General features: G+C 40.4%; 2 protein-coding genes across 2 annotated transcripts in view; both read right to left on the bottom strand.

Moving 5' to 3' along the window:
• Positions 1 to 653: 653 nt before the first annotated feature.
• Positions 654 to 7,418, bottom strand: LOC307250578 (putative polypeptide N-acetylgalactosaminyltransferase 8; the record flags this gene model as incomplete). The annotated part of the gene is made up of 10 exons (XM_080027695.1): positions 654 to 790; positions 980 to 1,150; positions 1,297 to 1,389; positions 1,722 to 1,859; positions 2,072 to 2,257; positions 2,788 to 2,902; positions 4,875 to 5,072; positions 5,875 to 6,061; positions 6,692 to 6,858; positions 7,072 to 7,418. 10 exons carry the CDS (start codon positions 7,416 to 7,418, stop codon positions 671 to 673), a joined length of 1,722 nt encoding a protein of 573 aa, XP_079883821.1. The 3' UTR covers positions 654 to 670.
• Positions 7,419 to 12,453: 5,035 nt separating this feature from the next.
• Positions 12,454 to 20,678, bottom strand: part of LOC307250579 (putative polypeptide N-acetylgalactosaminyltransferase 8) — a gene marked incomplete at both ends in the record, with an annotated part of 29,131 nt that continues 20,906 nt past the window's right edge. The window contains 2 exons of the mRNA XM_080027696.1: positions 12,454 to 12,588; positions 12,887 to 13,054. Coding sequence (XP_079883822.1) covers positions 12,454 to 12,588; positions 12,887 to 13,054 — 303 coding nt within the window. The remainder of the gene's footprint in view (positions 12,589 to 12,886; positions 13,055 to 20,678) is intronic.

The raw sequence follows: 20,678 nt of genomic DNA on the forward strand, positions 1-20,678 counted from the left end.
GTTCAGCAAGTGCTTAGAAAACACAAAGATTCTTTAAACTCTCAAAAAAGAATAATTTCTACGCAGCGTACATACAAACATTTTCATACTACCTCCAAAATTACCATCAACTCTGCATTAGTGGGACCTTTGGTACCTATTGCTACAAGGACACTGTTAAAAAAACAATACCACATTTTTTTACACATTTTCAAATGTACTGATTGTTAAATACCCATCCTTTTTATATTTTCATTACAATATGTATCTAAAGTTAAACCTATTTATATAAGCCATGAGCTTAATACTTCATGCATTTGATGTCTTGTAATTTATAGAACTTGTAAAACAAACTATAAAAAGGTTTTTCTAAATGTATCAGGTAATAATGCTTAATAGGCCCCGTTACAATGTTTCCCGAAGCTAAATATAGACTAGAAAAGCATGATTTTTTTTTTTAAATTGGTAAGAATGAGGCAAACATAGATCCTAATGGTATAAAACAATTAAAATCCAGGTTTTAAGGAAAAGTCGATACATTTCACTTAAGACTTACAAAATCAATAACTCTCATTTCCCAATCTTAAATACATAAAAGATTATAGCAGATGGTCAAGCTTCATGGACTGTCATGGACATTTTACACATACAGCCAGCCAAGTGCACTTCTTGTTGGCAGGTAACACACACTTTAAAGTGCTTTGATTATGTTTTGTATTTCCCATCTTTGGCCAGAGCATTCCTTTATTAGAAGCTGTTTGTTTTCAATCTCCAGACATCTTTTTGTTTGTCTGCTCTGCAGTTCTTTTCCCTGGAAAAAAGAATAAATCAGCAAATATTCCGACAACCATAGGCAATATTTTAAAGGTACAGGAGTCATCTGAACCCATCTCCCCCCCTCAAATTTGAAAGGGAACAACTTTTACAAAATGTTTTACATAAATAAATCTTCTCCATTGCTTTCTCATACTTGTTGTAATAAAAGCTTATATTATAGTACCTGAGTGAAGTCCCAGTAAATCCCCATTCCTTTCTGCATAGCCTCTTTGCAGTTGTGAAGTCCTGGCTCGGTTTCTTTGTTGCCCACGTCAGTTAAACACCGGTTTTCATTGTATTTGTGGGACTTGATGCCACCAATGTAGAGCTCACCATTCTCCCGATAATAAGTGAACTAAGAAATGTTATTCAAGAACATAATCAGCAAGCAGATTGGTCAGTTACGTAAGCAAACAGCGACTAATGGACAATATATACAATAACCACTTGTACATTTTTAAAGACTATTATCATTAAACCAGATATAGCTGCTTTACTTACTTGCGCTCCATAGTAGTAGCAAGTGTAGGCGATGGGTGTGTGACCTGGCACTGGGCCTTGGTCTATGCACATGTCAGCATCAAGATTCTTCATCTATAAGAAAAGGGGTGGATCATTCTGTCACATAGAAATTTCTCAAGTCACTGTAAATGGCAGTAAGTCATTAAAACACAAATTAATGTATGCGCCGTGGTGCACACACCCTGCAGGATAAACTAAACTTACTCAGGGGGGCGCCCTTAACTCAGTTGGTAGGGCGTCCCCCCCATGGGCCTCGGCCAGCAGCGGACCCGGGTTCGATTCCAGCCCGCGGGTCATTCTCTGCATGTCACTCCCCTCTCTGCCCCATTTCAACTCTGCCTCTACACTATCAATAAAGCATAAAAATGCAAAAAAAATATCTTAAAAAAAAAAAAAAAACTTACTCCTCCATAGGCCAGTAGGTTGTCCCAGAGATCCAACTTGGGGTAAATGTTTTCCAGATACCATTTGAAAGGTTTACAGTTCAACCTTTCCCTGAGTTTTTTCCTCTCTGAGATATCCCCGATGTCAATTCCGTGATTCTGCAGAAGGCAAAAATATGGCATAATTTGTTTGCTATGTTGTAACCTCAAATGACTTGATACAAGATAGTAAAAATTCTTGCATAACTGAATATCTACTTTTCCATGGGAACCCTTGAATGTTCATCCTGCATTCTGTGTGTCGAACAATGCAGTATGCCATAAAAAAGGACACCAGCGTGTTGGTTCTCGACTAGATTTATTTGGAGTACCTCAAATGGCAAGTTCCAAGCCAAGTTGATGTTGTGTTTGTATTCATCCATCCAGATTTCCGCTACCCTAAGGGCGTTCCTCTTCATGGCCCCGCTCAGGTCAGGCATGTATGGCTTGTGGCTCCTCTCGATGTGGGCGATCTTGGAGCACGGAACTACTTCAACACTGCCTCCACATGTCCACACCTATATGCAAAAAAAGCACACTTTGAAAGTTTTACTTCTAAAGATACTTACTTAGAGGTCTATTAGTCAGTAGGCAGTGCCGCCACTTGGTATATTCATTAAAACACATTTAGGGCTCATATCTTCCTAGGAGATCCCTGCTGCTGCCCGATAAATCACTCTATTAAAAAAATAATAGAAATAAAACAATGAATTGCTCCCAGCCAAGAAATAGTTTGGCACACAAGCCTATGCAAAACCACAATGTGTTGTTTTTATAAAGAGTATACACACAAGCTACAGCCTCCTTTTTACAATGCCCACACAAGTGTGACATTTTAGTAAGCTATGTGTTTCAACGGACAGCAACGCATGACTGCACAGCCATTTATATTCCAACGAGACAGGAATTCCCATCTCTGGTAGGATATTACAGCAGTAGTTTATCATGTCTCAACGATTGTAAGCTCCACCGTTCCATCGTGAAAGAGGTTATTTGTATTGTGGGCATGGGATTGTGCCACCAGGTGGCATATACGTGGCTTACTCACACGAACTCCTAGCTCAACATTTTCCCCGCCGTAAACTATCATTCCTTCATCCAGGCCTCCAATTTCCCCTAGAAACTTAGTGTCCGCCACAAAGATCCCCATGACGGACGGACTCCTGAAAATTATGGAAAATAAAAGTTTATTTTCATATTGAGTCCAAAAGAGAAAAGCATGAACATTACATGCCCAATAGTAAATTAGTAAATAAGCTAGTCCCATCCCCCCATTAGGTTTAGGCCTCTGCAAATAATCTTCCCTGATTCTAGGCCTCTTATTTCATTAATGGACTTAAAAAAAGATTTTTGTATTATTATTGAGATATTTTGGAATAGAAACCAAATTTTCGGAGGATAGTAATTTTTAACAGCATTCATGTTGCCTGCCAGAGTAATGGGGAGACGGGACCACATCTCAGGTTCTAAAATTGTGCATTCATACAGCGACTTAAAGTTTGCTTTAAACAGGCCAGCAAAACCTCTCGTTACCGCCACTCAAGTATTTGAAATCATTTGTTGTTATTTTAAATGGTAAATGTGAATATGAAAAGCAGCATCATTTAATGGGGAAAAATTCTCGTAACCTGAGATCACACCACATTCTTTTAAAATCAACCTTATGTTGGGGTTGGATTCTTTGGGTTTTGTTACATATGCAGGTAATCTGCATTAAAAGACACTCAGTATTCACATCTCTTAAAATGTTCCGTTAGCCCTTGAAAGAGCGGGGAGCGATAGCCAAATGCTCAAAAGCAAGAACAATCAAAGTTGGGGAAAGGGGGCAGCCCTACCTTGTACCCCGTTGCAGGGGGAAGTATAGGAAGACCTAAAGGATTTTGTCAGGACTGGAGGGGTCCGATAAAGCAGCTTGGTCAAAGCTTTAAAATGATCGCCAAGGCCAAACCTTCCAAGAACTGAAAAGAGGAAGTCCCACTCCACTCTATCAAGGCCTTCTCAGCATCTAGAGAAACAATGATCTCAGCATGCTGAGGGGCAGAGCTGGGTGTGAATAAAATATTATAAAGCCTACTTCACCTTTACGCCGTTGAAAGTAGACCTAAGCTTGCTTATCTCTGCCGCAGGTCTGGGTAGATATGAACCGGGCGTGTACCCCGTTATGTAAGAGTGCCCTTGCCCTTGGCAAGACAAATGATCTTTACTTTTTGAGCATTGTATTGTAAATGGGCGATGATGGGTCTTGGGCTCCCTGTTTAGGTTTTGGCGCAAGAGATGAATGACACGTTCAATCACTACTGGTGAGGGAAAGTTATCAGCACCCAGCATCTCCTGAATAAGCTGCGTCATGAATTTAGTCTGGGATGCAGATGAACGTTAGTTTTTAACGGCAAGTTCTATTTTCAAGATTAAAACATTTTTCTTTGAGTCACTTTAGTAGCCTGGAAATCCAGACCTGCCGCTGGCAAATTCAATTTGCTGCGCCTGTTGGTCTGGACACTCTCCATTGAAGCTCATTAAATATGTCAAGAAATCCTGAGCTATCTGATATGGGCGGGCCAGAGCCCTATGTATGGTGCTCTGGGGCGGACGTAACAGGATGACGACAGTGCTGTGAATGCGCCGCCGAAGCCGTGAAACTAAACAACAGAGATGGCTGCGGATATGTTGTTTGAGTTTGAGATGGCTTTGGCCTCGACCCTTTACGATTTGGAAAACGGCATTCAAATCTTCCATCAGCAAGTAAGAGGAATGTTCTGTTTTCCCGACCGACCACGCCAAAAGTTTAACTTAACAGTTAATCCCGCTTTGCCCTCTTTGCCCCGTTTCACCTCTGTCTCTCCAAACTGTCTAATAAAAGCATACAAATGCCCAAAAACTAATCTTTAGAAGAAAAAAAATCAACAATAGTCATAGAATTGCGTTAAATAAGTGTAAAATGAGAGCTGTCTGCACCTCCTGCAACTACTCCATGCAGGGCAGCGCCGGAAGTTGGAATTTAACCGTTTCTCCTTTTTATGTCACATTTCGCATTCAGGAACAGTGAAGCTGGAGGATCATTAAGAATGCCTAATCCAAGATATGTTACATTTTTGACACATCAGATCAGGACTGATTGATTTGACTTTTACTTACTTTCCAGGCAATGATCCATCGTTGAGTTTGTAATACTCTGGCGTAAAACCCTCGTACATGCACCACAGAGCCCAGTCAAAGGCATGGGCTGCTGGAAGGTACTGAATGACCTTGAGGTCATCAAAGTTGACTCTGTCAAACACAGGGGACACCACCACCGTTCGGTCGGCTTTGATCTGTGTCAGCAAGGGTTCAGCCCTGCATGAGGGAAGGGAGGAGAGGTGGTTTCACAAATCATTGCAAAACACTTCCATAGTTTAAAGTGCCACACAGTAGGGGTTTTGCTATGCTTCGTCCTTAACTAGACAGTTTCCATTTAGACAGCTGGTCAGTATTTCACTGTCTGTTGGAGCACTATAGCCTACATTGAAGCCAGCCCCTGTCGTGGATAAGTGCTAGCCAGAGTCACTCCTTTGTTAAGTCAATGGCTTCTGATATTAAGACTACACTGGCTAAAACAGGCAGAGCACGACAAGGCTGTTTTAATGATGTAAGCAGTCATGCCCTTCGTTTTATTTTTAGACAACTCATTGGAAAGTGGGAGGGAACTTCACACTGATAAGTTGATTGTTGGTTGTGTTAAAGCAGAAGAATGAAGTTTACTTTAACCTTAAATGTTATACCTCAGGCACATTTACACTTACCCTTCCCTCGTTACCATCACTGTAATGCCCTTGCAAAGACCTATAAGGTGAGATTGTGTCAGTGAAGCTGCACATGGCAAGTAGTATCAAACGACTGTCCTGGGATTACACTCTGGTTGTACTGGGGAGTTGCAAATGTAGGAACTGTGTTAAAACAGGGTGTTTCTTAAAACACCCTATACTCTTTGTAAAAAATATCCTGGTTTAACAACCGTTAAGATGTGAGGCACGATAACTTTTGTACAAGCATGTTAAAGGTTTGTGCTAATTGAACCTTTGATTTGTTAACAAATATTGAACAGAAACCAGTGAAAATGTTATGCATAAACTAATCAAGATTTGTTTTAACCACTAACCACAACTCATGGACTTCGATGTGTGCATCCAGGATGGCCACCACTTCAGCAGTGGCAGCCCTCCAACCAGAAGCCCTGGCAGAAGCGAGGCCTTGCTGTTTTTCGTGCCTCACTCTTGTAATGCGGAGACTTGGGTTCTCCTGCTCCAGTAACTGCACGTACATGTCAAGGTCGCCCTTCAGGTTTTCTAGTTGAAGGAGAATGGGGGCATGTATTTTTAGATTAGAGAAGAACAGCTTCTTGGATATTTCAATATAGCGAGATACAACAAGGGCGTGATACCAGTTTGCACAATGATTACCCTCAAAGCAAAGCCAACAGAAAGCATGCCGTATTCTGAGAGGGAGCCACAGTTCTGATCATTGACATTTTCACAAACTACAGTAAAGATTTCAACACCAAAATACCTAATGAGAGGCCACTGTATTTCACCGTGGGGTTTATGTGCTCTTAAAGGAATAGTTTGACAAATGTCAACTCTTACCTTTACAAAATGCATTCTGGGAGACAACATTGCATTGCATTGAGTATTGTGGCTACATTAAAAAAAACATCAATTCAAATTAAAAAACACCTGGTATGCATATACCACCATAGAGTAGAACCCTATCTATCTATCTATCTATCTATCTATCTATCTATCTATCTATCTATCTATCTATCTATCTATCTATCTATCTATCTATCTATCTATCTATCTATCTATCTATTCGAATATAATCCAACTGAACGAACAATAGGATTTATAGACCGTAAATCTAAGATGATGATGTTGTTTATAACACATGGTTTTGCCCATTCCGATTTCACAACCAACCTTTAGAACTATTGTCATCGACCAGGATTATCTCCTTCAGCACGTTTTTTGGTGTGCGGTCGATGATGCTGCGCATGGCTCTTTTGATGATAGACAGAGCCTCGTTCAGGTAGATCAGCACCACCGCAAGACTAGGCAGATCCTTTGGGTAACTCTTTTTCGCACACCTGTTCAGAAACAGAAGAATGTTTGAGCCGTACCTAATCATATGTTTTGCTTCAACATTCTCAAACAAAGGTTCTCACACAATCTCAAGTGAATTACACAATCAGGAAGTGGATAACTGTAAAGATTAATGATGGGATAGTTTCTGCATTTAAGTGGAACGATTTTGTTGGTTTGGTAAAAGCCAAGGCAAGGTTGTTAAAGCTGTACGATACCTTTGGTCCCTGGTATCTGGAAGGGCACGATCTAGAGGAAGGCGATCGCTGAGAAAGACGTTGTATCCATAATCCTCAAACAAACCCTGTGCCTCCCTTTGCTCATCCTCGGACAGATTCTCCCCCCACTCTTTGAACAGGACAGAGTCGGGGAAGACTTTACTGGACTTTTTCTTTTCTGGTACCTCCTTTTGGTCCTGGATCTTTGCGTCTGGTTTCTCTTTCTGCTCCATTTGTTTTTTGAGTAGAGACTGTGGCTGGTTGTCTGGTTTGACCTGCGCAGCTTTTCTCTGTCTGTCTCTGTCCTCTTGGAACATTTTCCCCCAAGCGTCCTGCTTTTGATCCATGGCTCTGAGTGCATCATCTTGACAATTTTTAAGAGATGACATGGATGACAATGTAAAATGTAATATCCATGCTTACTCAAATTACATTAGTGTTTAACTTATTTCTCACTATCCTATTGATTTAACTAATACAATGTAAGTCATTTACTCGTTGTGCCTGAGAGAGGTATATAACTAAGGTCAACCAAGTAAGCTTTACTTGTAACTTTAAGTTCCTGCTGTGGAAGAGAAGGAAACAGCCCAGAGCATGCACATTATTGGCCGGGCAAAGTAAGGCATTTTGGGGCCAAAAATTAGCCTGGAAATCCAGACCCTGATATCTTGAACGATAGAGGGTCTGGCCACGATCAATAGTAATTTCCAACTCAAGGGGCGGCTCCTACTCGTGCATTTCAAATGCCACTGCACGCAGTTGGATAGCACTACAACCAATCAGAGCGATGCACAAGGCGACGTAAGCCCCTTTCGTTTAGCAAACAGCTGTTAAACTGTTAAATTAAACGTTTGCCGTGGTCGGTCGGCAAAATAGAACATTCCACTTACTTGCTAAAGAAAGATTTGAGTGCCGTCTTCCAAATCGTTAAGGGTCGAGGCCAAAGCAGTCTCAAACTCACACAACATATCCGCAGCCATCTTTGATGTTTACTATCACGGCCTCGACGTCGCATGCACGTCACTGTCGTCATCCGGTTACGTCCTCCCCAGAGCACCATATAAAGGGCTCTGGCGCGCCCATATTAGATAGAACCAATTGAAACCACCAGCCAGATTTCTGGCTTTCTTGATAAAGCTTCAACGGAGCGTGTCCAGACCCAGGCCCCCAGGACTGTGCCTTCTCCGAGCAACCAGCATGGACATGTGGCCAACCCATTAGTATTGCATGGTGAGGGGTGGAGCTTATTTTCATACGGCCCGTAGGCAGATTTCCCTGTCCACACAGTACAAGCGGCGAACAAGATTGTGTCTCTGCAAAATTTTTCTGGATATCAATCATAGGCTCATACTTATCTTTAGACCATATACTATTAAAACTGAAGTTTTCTCATTTCAAAACGCCACCTCAAGCGTTTTATTAGCCCAACGGCTTTTAACGGCTTTCAGTTTGTTTTCGCCAGGCTAGATGCTACAGAACGAGAATGATTCTACTCCCGCCTCCAGTCCGCTACGCTTGCCGCCCTCTTTCTTGATAGGTCCATAATGCAGCTACGTCGATGCTACGTCATGCTTTGGGCCGTATGGAATTTCCGGATTATACTTCCTTGTTGCTTCTCTGCGCCTATGAGCAGCTTTCATAGGAATGAATGGGCGCCATGTTTCAATACGGTGTCCATTTCTTTATATGTCCATGGTCCAGACCAACACGCGCAGCAAATTTAATTTGCCAGCACCTAGTGGCAGGTCTGGGAATGCCAGGCTAGCCAAAAATAGAATTAATTGTAAAATAATTTTTTTCAGCTCAGATAATTTCTATGAGGTGTCCAGAACAACATACTTTAAGTCCTAAGAAATCCTAGTTGAGGAAATATGTTTAATTCTCATCAATCCGAGATGTGTGCCAATAAAGCAAGACAACAATACAACCCAATAGGGATATTTTTTTCCTTTAGTCCTATCAAAATGAAACTTTACACAATGAAAGTATCCATGAAAATGAACTTTTTTTGTATTACAAGTTTCTTTGAAAAGGAATTTTAATATGCAAATCAGCTATTGTCCAAAATAAATCCAAATAGGCTTATTTTTTTCCTTTACTCCTACCACAATACAACTTTACATAGTACAAGTATACTTGAAAAGTAACTTTTTTTGTACTCCAAGTTTATTTTTAAATGAATTTTAATATGCACAAGAGCTCCACACTTATTGAATATCCAATCCTGCCAATGGGTAATGGCAATGCTGCTTTTAGACTGGCCTCTAACCTAATGATAATAATGGATTGGATTTATATAGCGCTTTATTCCCTAAGGACTCAAAGCGCTTACAGGGTTCCAGGTTCCATTCATTCACACAGTCATACCGGTGGTGGTAAACTACGATAGTTTACTGACGGAAGCGTGGCTGCCATTCTGCGCCAACGGCCCCTCCGACCACCACCTCACACATACAGCAGTCATACACATTCACACGAGGCAAGGTGGGTGAAGTGTCTTGCCCAAGGACACAACAACCATGACACAGGTGGCCGGGCAGGTATCGAACCACCAACCCTTGGATCATTGGCCAACCCGCTCTACCAACTGAGCCACGGTCGCCCCTGTAAAACCTGAAAAACTGCCTGGCTTACCTGCCAGGGGTATAACAGGTGCCTCTCATTAATTAGATTCTCTCGCCCCCTCCCCCTAGCTAGTGTCATTTTATACTATTTTCAGTGCCATTCCCTTTCCTATGCCAAATACACGAGAATCACAGCCTGAAATGGCATGGATAAAGACGAGATTGTCACACACCTTGGGACCAAGTAACTCTTCGGTCTCAATGGGATTTACCTGTATAAATAAAGGTAAAAAAATAAAAAATAAAAAATCCTTTGTCAAAGAAAGCAACACAAACAAAACAGATCTGTCTTGTTTTTGTTGCTTGCAACAAGAGTACTAACAAGTCTGTGTCATCACCTACTGAGACTGTGTCTTTTGTTCTGGCAGAGGCAATGGAAATAGAATGCAAATGAGGTATACACTAGTCAAATATAGGCTACCCAAAATATATCCGCATAGGCTTAATTTTTACCTTTACTCCTACCACATTAAAACTTTACACAATGAAAGTCTACATGAAAAGTAAAACATTAGTATTAGAAGTTAACTTGTAATGGTCAAGGCTTTCCAGAAGGGGTTGGTCGAATGTCAGAACAGGGGTCTGCAGAGCTTGAGTTGCCACAAACCTCAATGTTGAGTATATGCAGGATTCATCACTGGGATCAAGATCAATCATTGGAAGGATTGTTACTGAAGCTCTCCCTGGGTGTTCATCTAGAAGATGCAGGATCTGCGTCATACCAGACCATGATGGCCTTTGAGAGTGAAGGAGTAGGGTTGTCTTCCACAAAACATCCAGCTGTGATGTTTTGTTATCTGCTGGCAACAGAGCCAGTAGCTGATCCACAATAGGTTCACGTATAGGAGGAATCATAAAGTACTGAATGTGTATCCGACCAACCGCAGCAATATCTGTAGCAGTCACTTGGATCTTTAAAGGAAAAAATTAAGCCTATGCGGATATATTTTGGGTAGCCTATATTTGATAGTGTATAGCTCATTTGCATATTAAAATTAATTTTCAAAGAAACTTGTGATACAAAAAATGGTGAAGAACAGATCTTGTAAATCTAATTCATGAGAGGCACCTGTTATACCCCTGGCAGGTAAGCCAGGCAGTTTTTCAGGTTAGAGGCCAGTCTAAAAGCAGCATTGCCATCACCCATTGGCAGTAGGATGATTGGATATTCAATAAGTGTGGAGCTCATGTGCATTTTCAAATTAATTTAAAAAGAAACTTGTAATAAAAAAAAAGAAACTTTTCAAGTATACTTTTACTATGTAAAGTTTTATTGTGGTAGGAGTAAAGGAAAAAATCAAGCCTATTTCGGTTTATTTGGGCATGTACGATTAGTGTATAGCTCATTTGCATATTAAAATTCATTTTCAAAGACACTTTTCAATTTCATGGATACTTTCATTGTGTAAAGTTTCATTTTGATAGGACTAAAGGAAAAAAATATCCCTATTGGGTTGTTTTGTTGTCTTGCCTTATTGGCACACATCTCGGATTGATGAGAATTAAACATATTTCCTCAACTAGGGTTTCTTAGGACTTTTAGTATGTTGTTCTGGACACATCATAGAAATTATCTGAGCTGAAAAAAATTATTTTACAATTTATTCTATGTAAAACGCTATTTTTCCTGGACTATTAAAGCAATACAGGAGAATAAAAATGCAGACTGGAAACTGTGGAAGAAGAAGAATGTTTTTCTCAGTCATCACAACATGTTGTTTACTGATGATAACATAGATTACCTTTGAGAATGTTGTGGTAGCCTAACTTGTTATCATTCAACTTACTTTTCTAACAAGACAATGTCCCATAATCACACCATGCAAACAAAGCCTGATATTTTTGGTGAAAAAACTGATTGATTTCAATGGAAGGGGCATGCAAGAAAATTGCAGACATTCAGTAGGCCTATATAGAAGAATAAATAAATAGTTCAACTTACTGATATTGTTGAGGATTGTAATCAATTGCGATGGCTCCTGCTCTCTTTTGGCCTCGTTGGTAGACCTATGTTCATCATATCCATTCTTCAAAAACGTGCCAGCGTAGAAGACGAGCCCAATGCCTCCCAATATGAGGAGCGGTCGCTTTAACAAGAGTATCCTCATACTGATAACCTGCTGCTCTGACTGTCCCAAGCAAAACTGACACCAGAACAAAAGTGCACACAGAGCGAACTCATAACATAACGGACTGACAGGTTCAACCAGACCTGCCGCAGGCGACCTCAGCATATTTTCTGTGAGCGCACAAGATCAACTTCACAATAGGATGTTATTGTTAGTATGCCATTGAAATGGCTCATCCGTCAGCATTTCTTTAAGGTGCAGTAGATCCCATCGACATATCGTCACGGGAACTTTGTAGAAATATTAGGGCGATGGGATTCATTCTTGTCGAGTGATTTCTGCAGGTTCACTAAAGCAGCTGCAAATGGTATTGACATATGTCAATATATGGAATAGGTAAATAATTTGAACCCCTTCTCCTGAGCTTTGCCTCCCACTAACTTTGTCTTTGAACACTATGGAAAGTGCATCTGTGTGTGTGTGTGAGTGTTTCAAAAAGGAAATATGTGTCCTAATCAGTTGATTTTGAAAATGGAGTCAAAAAGTTAAAGTGTAGTCAAAAAGATGAGTGCAAAAACACCCGAAGCTTGACAGTTTAGATTTTCATGTTGTATTAAACAATTCACAATGTAAAATAAATCCAGTTAGTCATCATCCCTTGTTTAATTATTATTAATTCAGTTGAAGTGCTAAAAACTTGTTATGAGATGGTCAATCCTCCAGCTCTGTCCACTGCACTGTTGAATGATGAGCTCATGGTAAGAGCTCTCCCCCTGGGCGATCTCTAGACATCGGTTTGTTGCTTTGTTTCTGATCGCTTGGCCCTGCAACAGTTTGACAAAGAGAGGGAAAGAGATGGTAGCACAAGTGCTTTAAACGCCATTTCTGTGTTTAGGATTTAGTCCCCTTCTACTGTAAAATCCAAAGACATTTTACTGAATTGTTTAAGAAGTCACAACTTCAAAATCCACAGCAACAACATTGCTCATTTGTGACCAGTCATGTGGCCAGATTAATAACAGTTTTCTAGCAACAACATTTCACTTACCCTACATCTCAAACTCCTCAATCTTCTGTCTACAATGACTGCATGTTGCCACCAGGTTGCCAAACAGGTCTTACCTGTTTGAAGTCCCAGTGCACGTGTAGGTGGCTTAGTTTTGCCAGCTGACAGTCCAGCAGAGTGGGAGTGCTGCTAGAGCCTGGATCCACCAAGCAGCGGTTATGGTTATAGTTATGAGATTTTATCGCCCCAATGATGATTTCACCATCTGTGTTGTAGTAGCAATGCTGGCGAAGAGAATATGTTAGGATTTAATGTTCAGGTTTAACCTCATCCTTTCAGTGTCAGTTTAGGCCTACTTCCCATCTATCTTCATAAGCCCCTTTTACACAGCAAGTGAAAGCCGGGAATATGCCGGAATTTCGGCCCTCCGCCCTGCTGTATAAATGCGACCGTTGCGGAACGAGGGAAGAAAGGTGCGAGAGATTGTTCTGGGAATTTTACTACCTCGGGGGTAGAAAGATTCCCGACACAATCAGTTCCGCCTCTCTGTTTAAAGTGCGTATTGGAAGTTAAAAATATTCCTAGATGTATACATAATCTATTATGGACATGCCCATTGAAAAATAATATGCAGGATTTTTTTTTGTTTTTCAAAACATAAGATTGTGGATTCCGAGATCAAAGTGGCTGTTTTGAGCTAAGCTCCTACAAAGTTCTTTTTTTTAACCCCCTACGTCAAACACGTCATATTACGTAGCAATTGGTTGACACTGACCGAACGTGAATGCATCTGCGTCCAGGCAGTAGTAGGTCGTAGTGAATAGAAGATTTGTCATATAGTGTAAGGGTTAAGGTTTTCATTGTGTAACCATGATCCAAAATAAGCTGATACATGACGTGTCGTTTAGAACTATGTACTCTGAGACCGCGATGACCAGTAGTGACCCGGTTTGCAGCAGTCAAAGACACACTGCCATGCCCCAGCTGGGATAAACAAACAAGTTTTCAGAGACATTAGTCAATCATTAGTTGTAACACACACACGAATCCATGTCTGTATGCATCATGTAAGATTGAATAAAAAGCCAGCTAGGAGAAGGGAAAGCAGAGTCGGTTCAGAGATGACAACGTGACACCTGTCCCAAACCGCTCTCCTTGTCCATGGCAAGTAACATGATCATTTGGTCTCAGTCTATCATTGTGTCTGTCTCATTGGTCTGTTTGAACTAATGCAAGGGTCTTGTCTTACACGCAAGGTTTAATATACCCAACATCTTGGTCCTACGAGCCGGAGCCCAAAATATCGCCGACCGAAGGGAGGAAGGAGAGGACGCACCGAAGTCTGTTGACAGCCAGAGTCCAGCGACTCTGAGGAAAGACTGGGGCCGTGAATTCATCTCCAGCCGGTGTTTTAGCAAGTCCTCACCCCCCTCTCTTCGGCGACGATTGACGGGATCCAGACCGAGCCAGACACACCGATACGGTGAGAACAAATTCAGATCTGACAAAAAAAAAAAAAAAATAGAAAAATACAAATACAAATAAAAACAAGGGTCCCGCCGCCCTAATAAGGTAGGAAAAACTATGTTGAATGAGACAGGTTGCTCCACCTTTAAGGAGGTTACAGGTTGCTCCACCTTTAAGGAGGTTACAGGTTGCTCCACCTTTAAGGAGGTTACAGGTTTCTCCACCTTGAAGGAGGTTGATCAAGCGCTATACAAATTCAGATCTGTGAATGAATGAATGTTGAGAAGAATGAGTGTTGAGAAATAAATGTCACCAGTGGAAGCAGCCAAAAACCTAACGGTAAACATAACATCTGTGGCCAGTTGAAGTACACAAAGTGGTGAATGAGAATTTTGGGTTCTGAAACACCTAGTTGAGTAAGAACACATAGAAATAAGTGGCAAAATGGAAAACGGAAAGAGTAAGTCTCCTGAGCCGGGGGATGTCATATATATATATATGACGAGGCGATGGCCCGGGAGCACCAGATACTGTAACAAATGGCAGAGAGAATATGGGTTTGAAAACAAGTTGGTTTTAAAGCAATGTGAGGAACTGAGAGAGAAGGTAGAGACAAAGGCTGCAGAACGGATGGAAAGGCAAAGACAGAAGTGTGTGTTAGAAACTGAGGCCGCCATGTTATGGATATATACGGCCGAAGAAAGACTGGAAATTATGAGGCAGAAGCAAGAAAAGGCAGAGTTTATTGCAAAAATGGCTAAAATCAGAATGGACGAGGAAACCGCACCAAGTATGAGTGTGGCAGCGCAAAAAGAGAAAGAAAGGTTAGAACGAGAGGAACAAGGAAGGTTGAAATGGGAAGAAGAAGCAAAGGAAGCTCGAAGGAGACAGAGGAAGATGAGGAGAGAGCAAGCCTATGGCAAGCCACAGCACAAGCCCAGACAGGAATAAAGAACAATACAGGAGAGGGCTAAATAATGAGGGAAAATGTATCTGTTACAGATGCAACAAAGAAAACCACAGGGCAAGAGATTGCAAAGAAAAATTGCCCCACAAAGGTCGAAAAGAGCAGTTATAATCACAGAGATCCCAAGAATGTGGCCCCCGACCGAATTAAGATTCGTTGAAACAGCCAATAGGCAAATACATTGAGAAACAGTGTCCAAACCGATAAAAATTGTTGACAAAAAGCAGCAAAAAACAATGTGAACTAGAAAATGCATTTCCTGCTGAAAATACGTGTGAATGCTGAAACAGCTTATGCTAAACTGGATAGCTGAGTATGAAGAATTGAAACAATTGAAAAAGGTTTTTTAGTGGGAAAGTAGTTGAATATATAGAGGGTTGGATAAAAAAAAAAACATTTTTTGCTGAAATTATGAATGAATTGAAAGACATGGATAAAATAAAAAATAAAAAACTTAAAACTGTGAAATAGTAATTGAATAGACTTGGAGCTAAATTAACATTGATGGCTTGAATGTATATAAATCAGATAAAGGAGTAGTAAGATAATAACGTCTTAAACATGAACAGTAGTGAATTGTGAAGGTTCTACCAAGATACTTATTTAGTATGCTTATTACTTATAGGAATTATATTCAGTATGCTCGATGGAGGATTTTATAATTTGTGTATTGTGTTTTGATTTCTCGAGCAGTTGTGTGCCAGCTAGATATGGCTTCCTTCCAATGTTGTTGTTCTATATTTTCTCTTATATCTTTCTCCCATACTAATTTGAGACTATTTAATTTTGGTGCATTGGAATCTCTAATGTAATTGTAAAATAGTGAGGCACCACCTTTTTTTTGGCTGGCATGATGAAGCATACGTTGTATTTCAGTGTTAGGGTCAGGTCCAGAGCTCATGGTTGACAGGAGACAGTGACGTAACTGGAGATATTTCCAGAAGTCAGTATTTGTCAGATTGTAATGTTGTTTCAAATGTTCAAATGTTACCATATGGCCCTTGTCGTATAAGTCCCCCAAATGTAAAATTCCCACTTTGGCCCACTGGTACCAGCAAAATGGCTTTTTGGCTATTCTAATCCTTGAATTGAACCATATTGATGCTTCAAATGTCAGTGATGGGTTATTTTTAACATGACAATGTACCATTTTCCAGCTTTCCCTTGTAAATTCGAGCACAGGATTAAGAACAACATTAAACGTGCTTTTCTGTGTCACAAATGTTTCTATATTAAAAGGATAAAGTAGTTCTTTCTCAATTTGTACCCAGGCAGGGACTCTGTGATGGGGCAGGTTAAATTTTGATGTTTGGGCAAGTGAGAATGAACATTGATACCAATCTAATCTAGGAAGGGATAGTCCCCCACTATTCTTAGCAGAGTATAACTTGGTACGATTAAATAGAGGCTTTTTACCTTGCCATATGAATGATTCAACACACTTATCGTATTCTTTTCGGAGATGAGCAGGAAAGGAAAGTGGCAACATATAGGTTATGTAGTTGACCTTTGGCATTATGATCATTTTTATTAAGTTAATCCTGCCTAAAAGTGATACATTTAGCTTGTTCCAATTAAGTAATAGGGACTCAATGCTTTGTATAATGGGCTGAAGGTTAACTTGCATAATTTTTTTAATGTTGGGCATAAGTTTAATACCAAGATAGGTCATACCTGAGGCTACCCATCTAAACGGCCATTTAGTGCCAAGTGATTGTGTGGCGATGTTTGATATGGGCATTACCTCTGATTTGGTCCAGTTAATTCTATAACCTGAGATCTTGGAGAACCTATCGATCAGGGAGCTAATTATGGGGACCGTTGTTTCTGGGTTGCTTGAGACCAATAAAATATCGTCCGCATATAAAAACAGTTTATGTTCCTGATGACCTGCTGTAACCCCTTTGATATTTACATTGTTCCGTATAGCAATGGCTAAAGGCTCAAGGGCAATGGCGAAGATGAGGGGGGAAAGTGGGCATCCCTGCTTGGTGCCTCTATATAGGTTAAAAGGGGAGGATGTGATGCCATTACACAACACTGACGCCATGGGGTCCATATATAATAATTGTATCCAAGCTAGGAATGTTGGTCAAAAACCAAATCTTTTTAGTGTATAAAATAGGAAGCCCCATTTGACCCTGTCGAAGGCCTTCTCTGCATCTAGTGAGAAGGCCATGACAGGGTCTGGGTTCTCTCTGCTCTCCCACAGTATATGTAATAACCTTCTCATGTTATCAGCGGATGAGCGGTTCCTGACAAATCCTACTTGATCATGGTATATTATTGTTGGAAGTATGTTGTCCAATCTATTTGAAAGTATTTTGGCTAGTATCTTGGCATCAACATTTCCTAACGAAATTGGTCTATAGCTACCACAATGCATAGGGTCTTTCCCTTTTTTATGGATAATTGTGATCAAGCTTTTTCTCATACTTGGGGGGAGTAGACCCTTTGCCAGTGCACTATGGAACACGTCCAATAACCTAGGGGCAAGTATATCGGTAAACTTTTTGTAAAAATCGGATGGATAACCATCGTCTCCAGGGGCTCGGCCTGATCTGAGGCCTTTTATTGCGTCTTTGACCTCTTGCAATGAAATTTGTTTTTCCAGTAGCTCAGTATTGGGTGAGGAGATATGGGGCACATCTAGTGTGGAAAAAATTTTGTCGTATTGGTCTGTAGCAACCGCTCCCTGTGATGTATACAGATCTTGATAGAAGTCCCGAAAAACTTTATTAATTTCATTCTTCTCTGTAATTAAGTCATTATGAATATTAAAAATTGATGGGATGATATTTTGTGTAGTGAGTTGTTTAACCCTATGTGCCAACATCTTTCCTGCTCTCTCTCCTTGTTCATAGTGGCGTTGTTTCGTACAAAAGAGGGCATATTCTGCTTTCTTTTGATGGATACTATTAATTTAAAATCTTGTGGTGTTCATACTTTTCCAGGTAACTATGTCTGGTTTTTTAATATATTGAAGTTTGAGATGATTCAATTGTTGCTCAAGATTATGTAATTTTTCTCGTTCCTTCTTTTTTTGATATGAGCAATGTTGAATGAGTTGCCCCCTTAGGACCGCTTTAAATGCCTCCCATACAATACCAGGATCAGATACAGAGCCTTCATTATATGTCCAGTATTCTTCCATTGCTGCTACAATTACAGAACATGATGTATCATTTTGCAGTAATGAGTTATTGAATCTCCATCGACTTGTTCTTTCCCCTTTGTCTAAACTACTTATTATTAAGTCAACTGGTGCGTGATCGGAAATAACTATGTTTCCAATGGAAGCATTCTGGACATAATTAACAAGGTTCTTGGACACCAATATGTAATCAATTCGGGAAAATGATTGGTGTGGATTGGAAAAGAAAGTAAAATCCTTCCCTAATGGGTGTAGCACGCGCCAGATATCTAACAAATTCAGATCGTCCATAATTGTTTCAATGGCTGTACATGTCTGTCGTGCACCCTGTCTGAACACAGATCTGTCCAATTTTGCATCTCTGACCTGATTGAAATCCCCACCAAGAATAATGCTTTGGTTCCCAATGGTTCTTATAACATTGCAGATTTCATAGAAAAAGTTGGGAGTTAAAACATTTGGAGCATATATATTCATGATGGTGAGTCTCTCATTGTCTATTTGTGCATCGAGGGCTATCCATCTACCCTCCTGATCAGCCTGGCTATTATGGACCACTAAGTTCAGATTTTTTCTAACAAGAATACTTACACCTCTACTTCTACTGTTATACACACTGCAATATACTTGCCCAATCCAAACCCTCTTAAATTTTTCAGATTCCTCTTTACTCAGGTGCGTTTCCCGTATCATTGCAATATCAGATCCATTTTGTTTTAACCAATTGATTATTTTCTTACGTTTAATGGGATGATTACAACCTGAGACATTCCATGAAATCACCTTTAAACCTCCCATATATAGTTAATTTGTTTTAATGTGTTTGTAGGACAGTTTGTATTATATGACATTTTGATGTAAGAAGTGTCTATACTGATATTCACATATAATTTCATATGGATCACCCAGCTTAGCATAATGTCAAGTTGAATACTAGCCCCGGTAACCAAAAAAGAAAAGGAGAAAACAATACAAAAAACAAAAAGAAAAAAAAGAGGAGATACATAACCCTTCCCAACTAAATCCCCAACACCCATCCAGTTCTCCCTGCCAGGGAGGGATGGATGTAAACCCACACCCTTGTTGTGCTTCCGGTGGACTACCACTATCTTCATCCTAAACTAATTAGCTACAGAGGAGACTCCCTTTAACTAAAGAAGAGTAGCAATACAGACAAAATGAGAAAAAAAAAAAAAAAAAAAAAAAAACACAATATGTGTATAGCTATATCTCAATATGTATATCACTGCAAACTCAAAATTATTTTAACTTAATACCGCTACTGGTAATTCATATTTTTTTTTTTGCTCCTTCCTCCTCTCCAATCTCATCAATCTCATCTCTCCTTCCCTATCCCTCTTCTCTTATTGGTATTCAAGTAATTTAGCCTATTAATGACCAACAAAATAGATATTAGAGAAAGCAATAAAAAAGGTAATAACTTAAGTTATAAGGCAGTAATACATTCTCTGCATCAACACTTAACATGCAGATAAAGAAATAGCGATAGAGAGAGAGGGAAGTCAGTCAAGTGTTAATAAGCATTGTTATCCCCGTTTAAGTTGATGGAAAGTAAAAAGAAAAAAAGAAAATAACAATAGCTATGACGATCACAGACTCACATGACTCGTCTTGTAAGCATACCCGTATTGTTTATGTTCGTAAACCTCCAATCACCGATGTGTCGTGCGTCCCGACCTGTGAAGCAGTGGACCGCGTCAGGTAGACACCTGTTGCTCATAGAAAGCTCTGGCATCCTCCGGTGAGTGAAAAGTGTGGCTCTCTCCTTTGAACATAATCTTCAGGCGGGCTGGATATTGTAGACGAAACTCCACACCTTTTTGGTATAGGGCTCCCTTGATGGGGTTGAAGGCGGCTCTTCTTTTGGCGAGGGCAACACTCAGGTCGGGGTAGATTCTCAGGTCGTGGCCCTCGTATTTCATCTCATGTTGTCTAGACCATCTTAGTGCCAGCTCTTTGTCACGGTACTGATGAAAACACACAACGAACGGCCTGGCCTTACCCGCTGCAGGTTTAGGTCCGAGAGTGCGGTGCGCTCTGTCCAGCTGAGGTGGAGACGAGAAGACTCCCGGGCCCATAAAGTTCTTCAGTAATTCAGAAACGAAGGTAGTGGGGTCTTTTCCGTCTTCACTTCTTTCTGGTATATTTAATATACGTAGATTAGACCGTCGTGATCGATTTTCTACGTCTTCGAGTCGTTCTAGTAGGGAGGTATTTTGGTTCTGTAATGATTTAATCATCACCTCAGCGGCCGCCAGCCGTTCAAAGTTCTCCCCCGCCAGAACCTCTGTTGTTGTAA

The sequence above is a fragment of the Ammodytes marinus genome (genome assembly GCF_949987685.1).
Source record: "Ammodytes marinus genome assembly, chromosome: 5".
Taxonomy (NCBI): domain Eukaryota; kingdom Metazoa; phylum Chordata; class Actinopteri; order Uranoscopiformes; family Ammodytidae; genus Ammodytes; species Ammodytes marinus.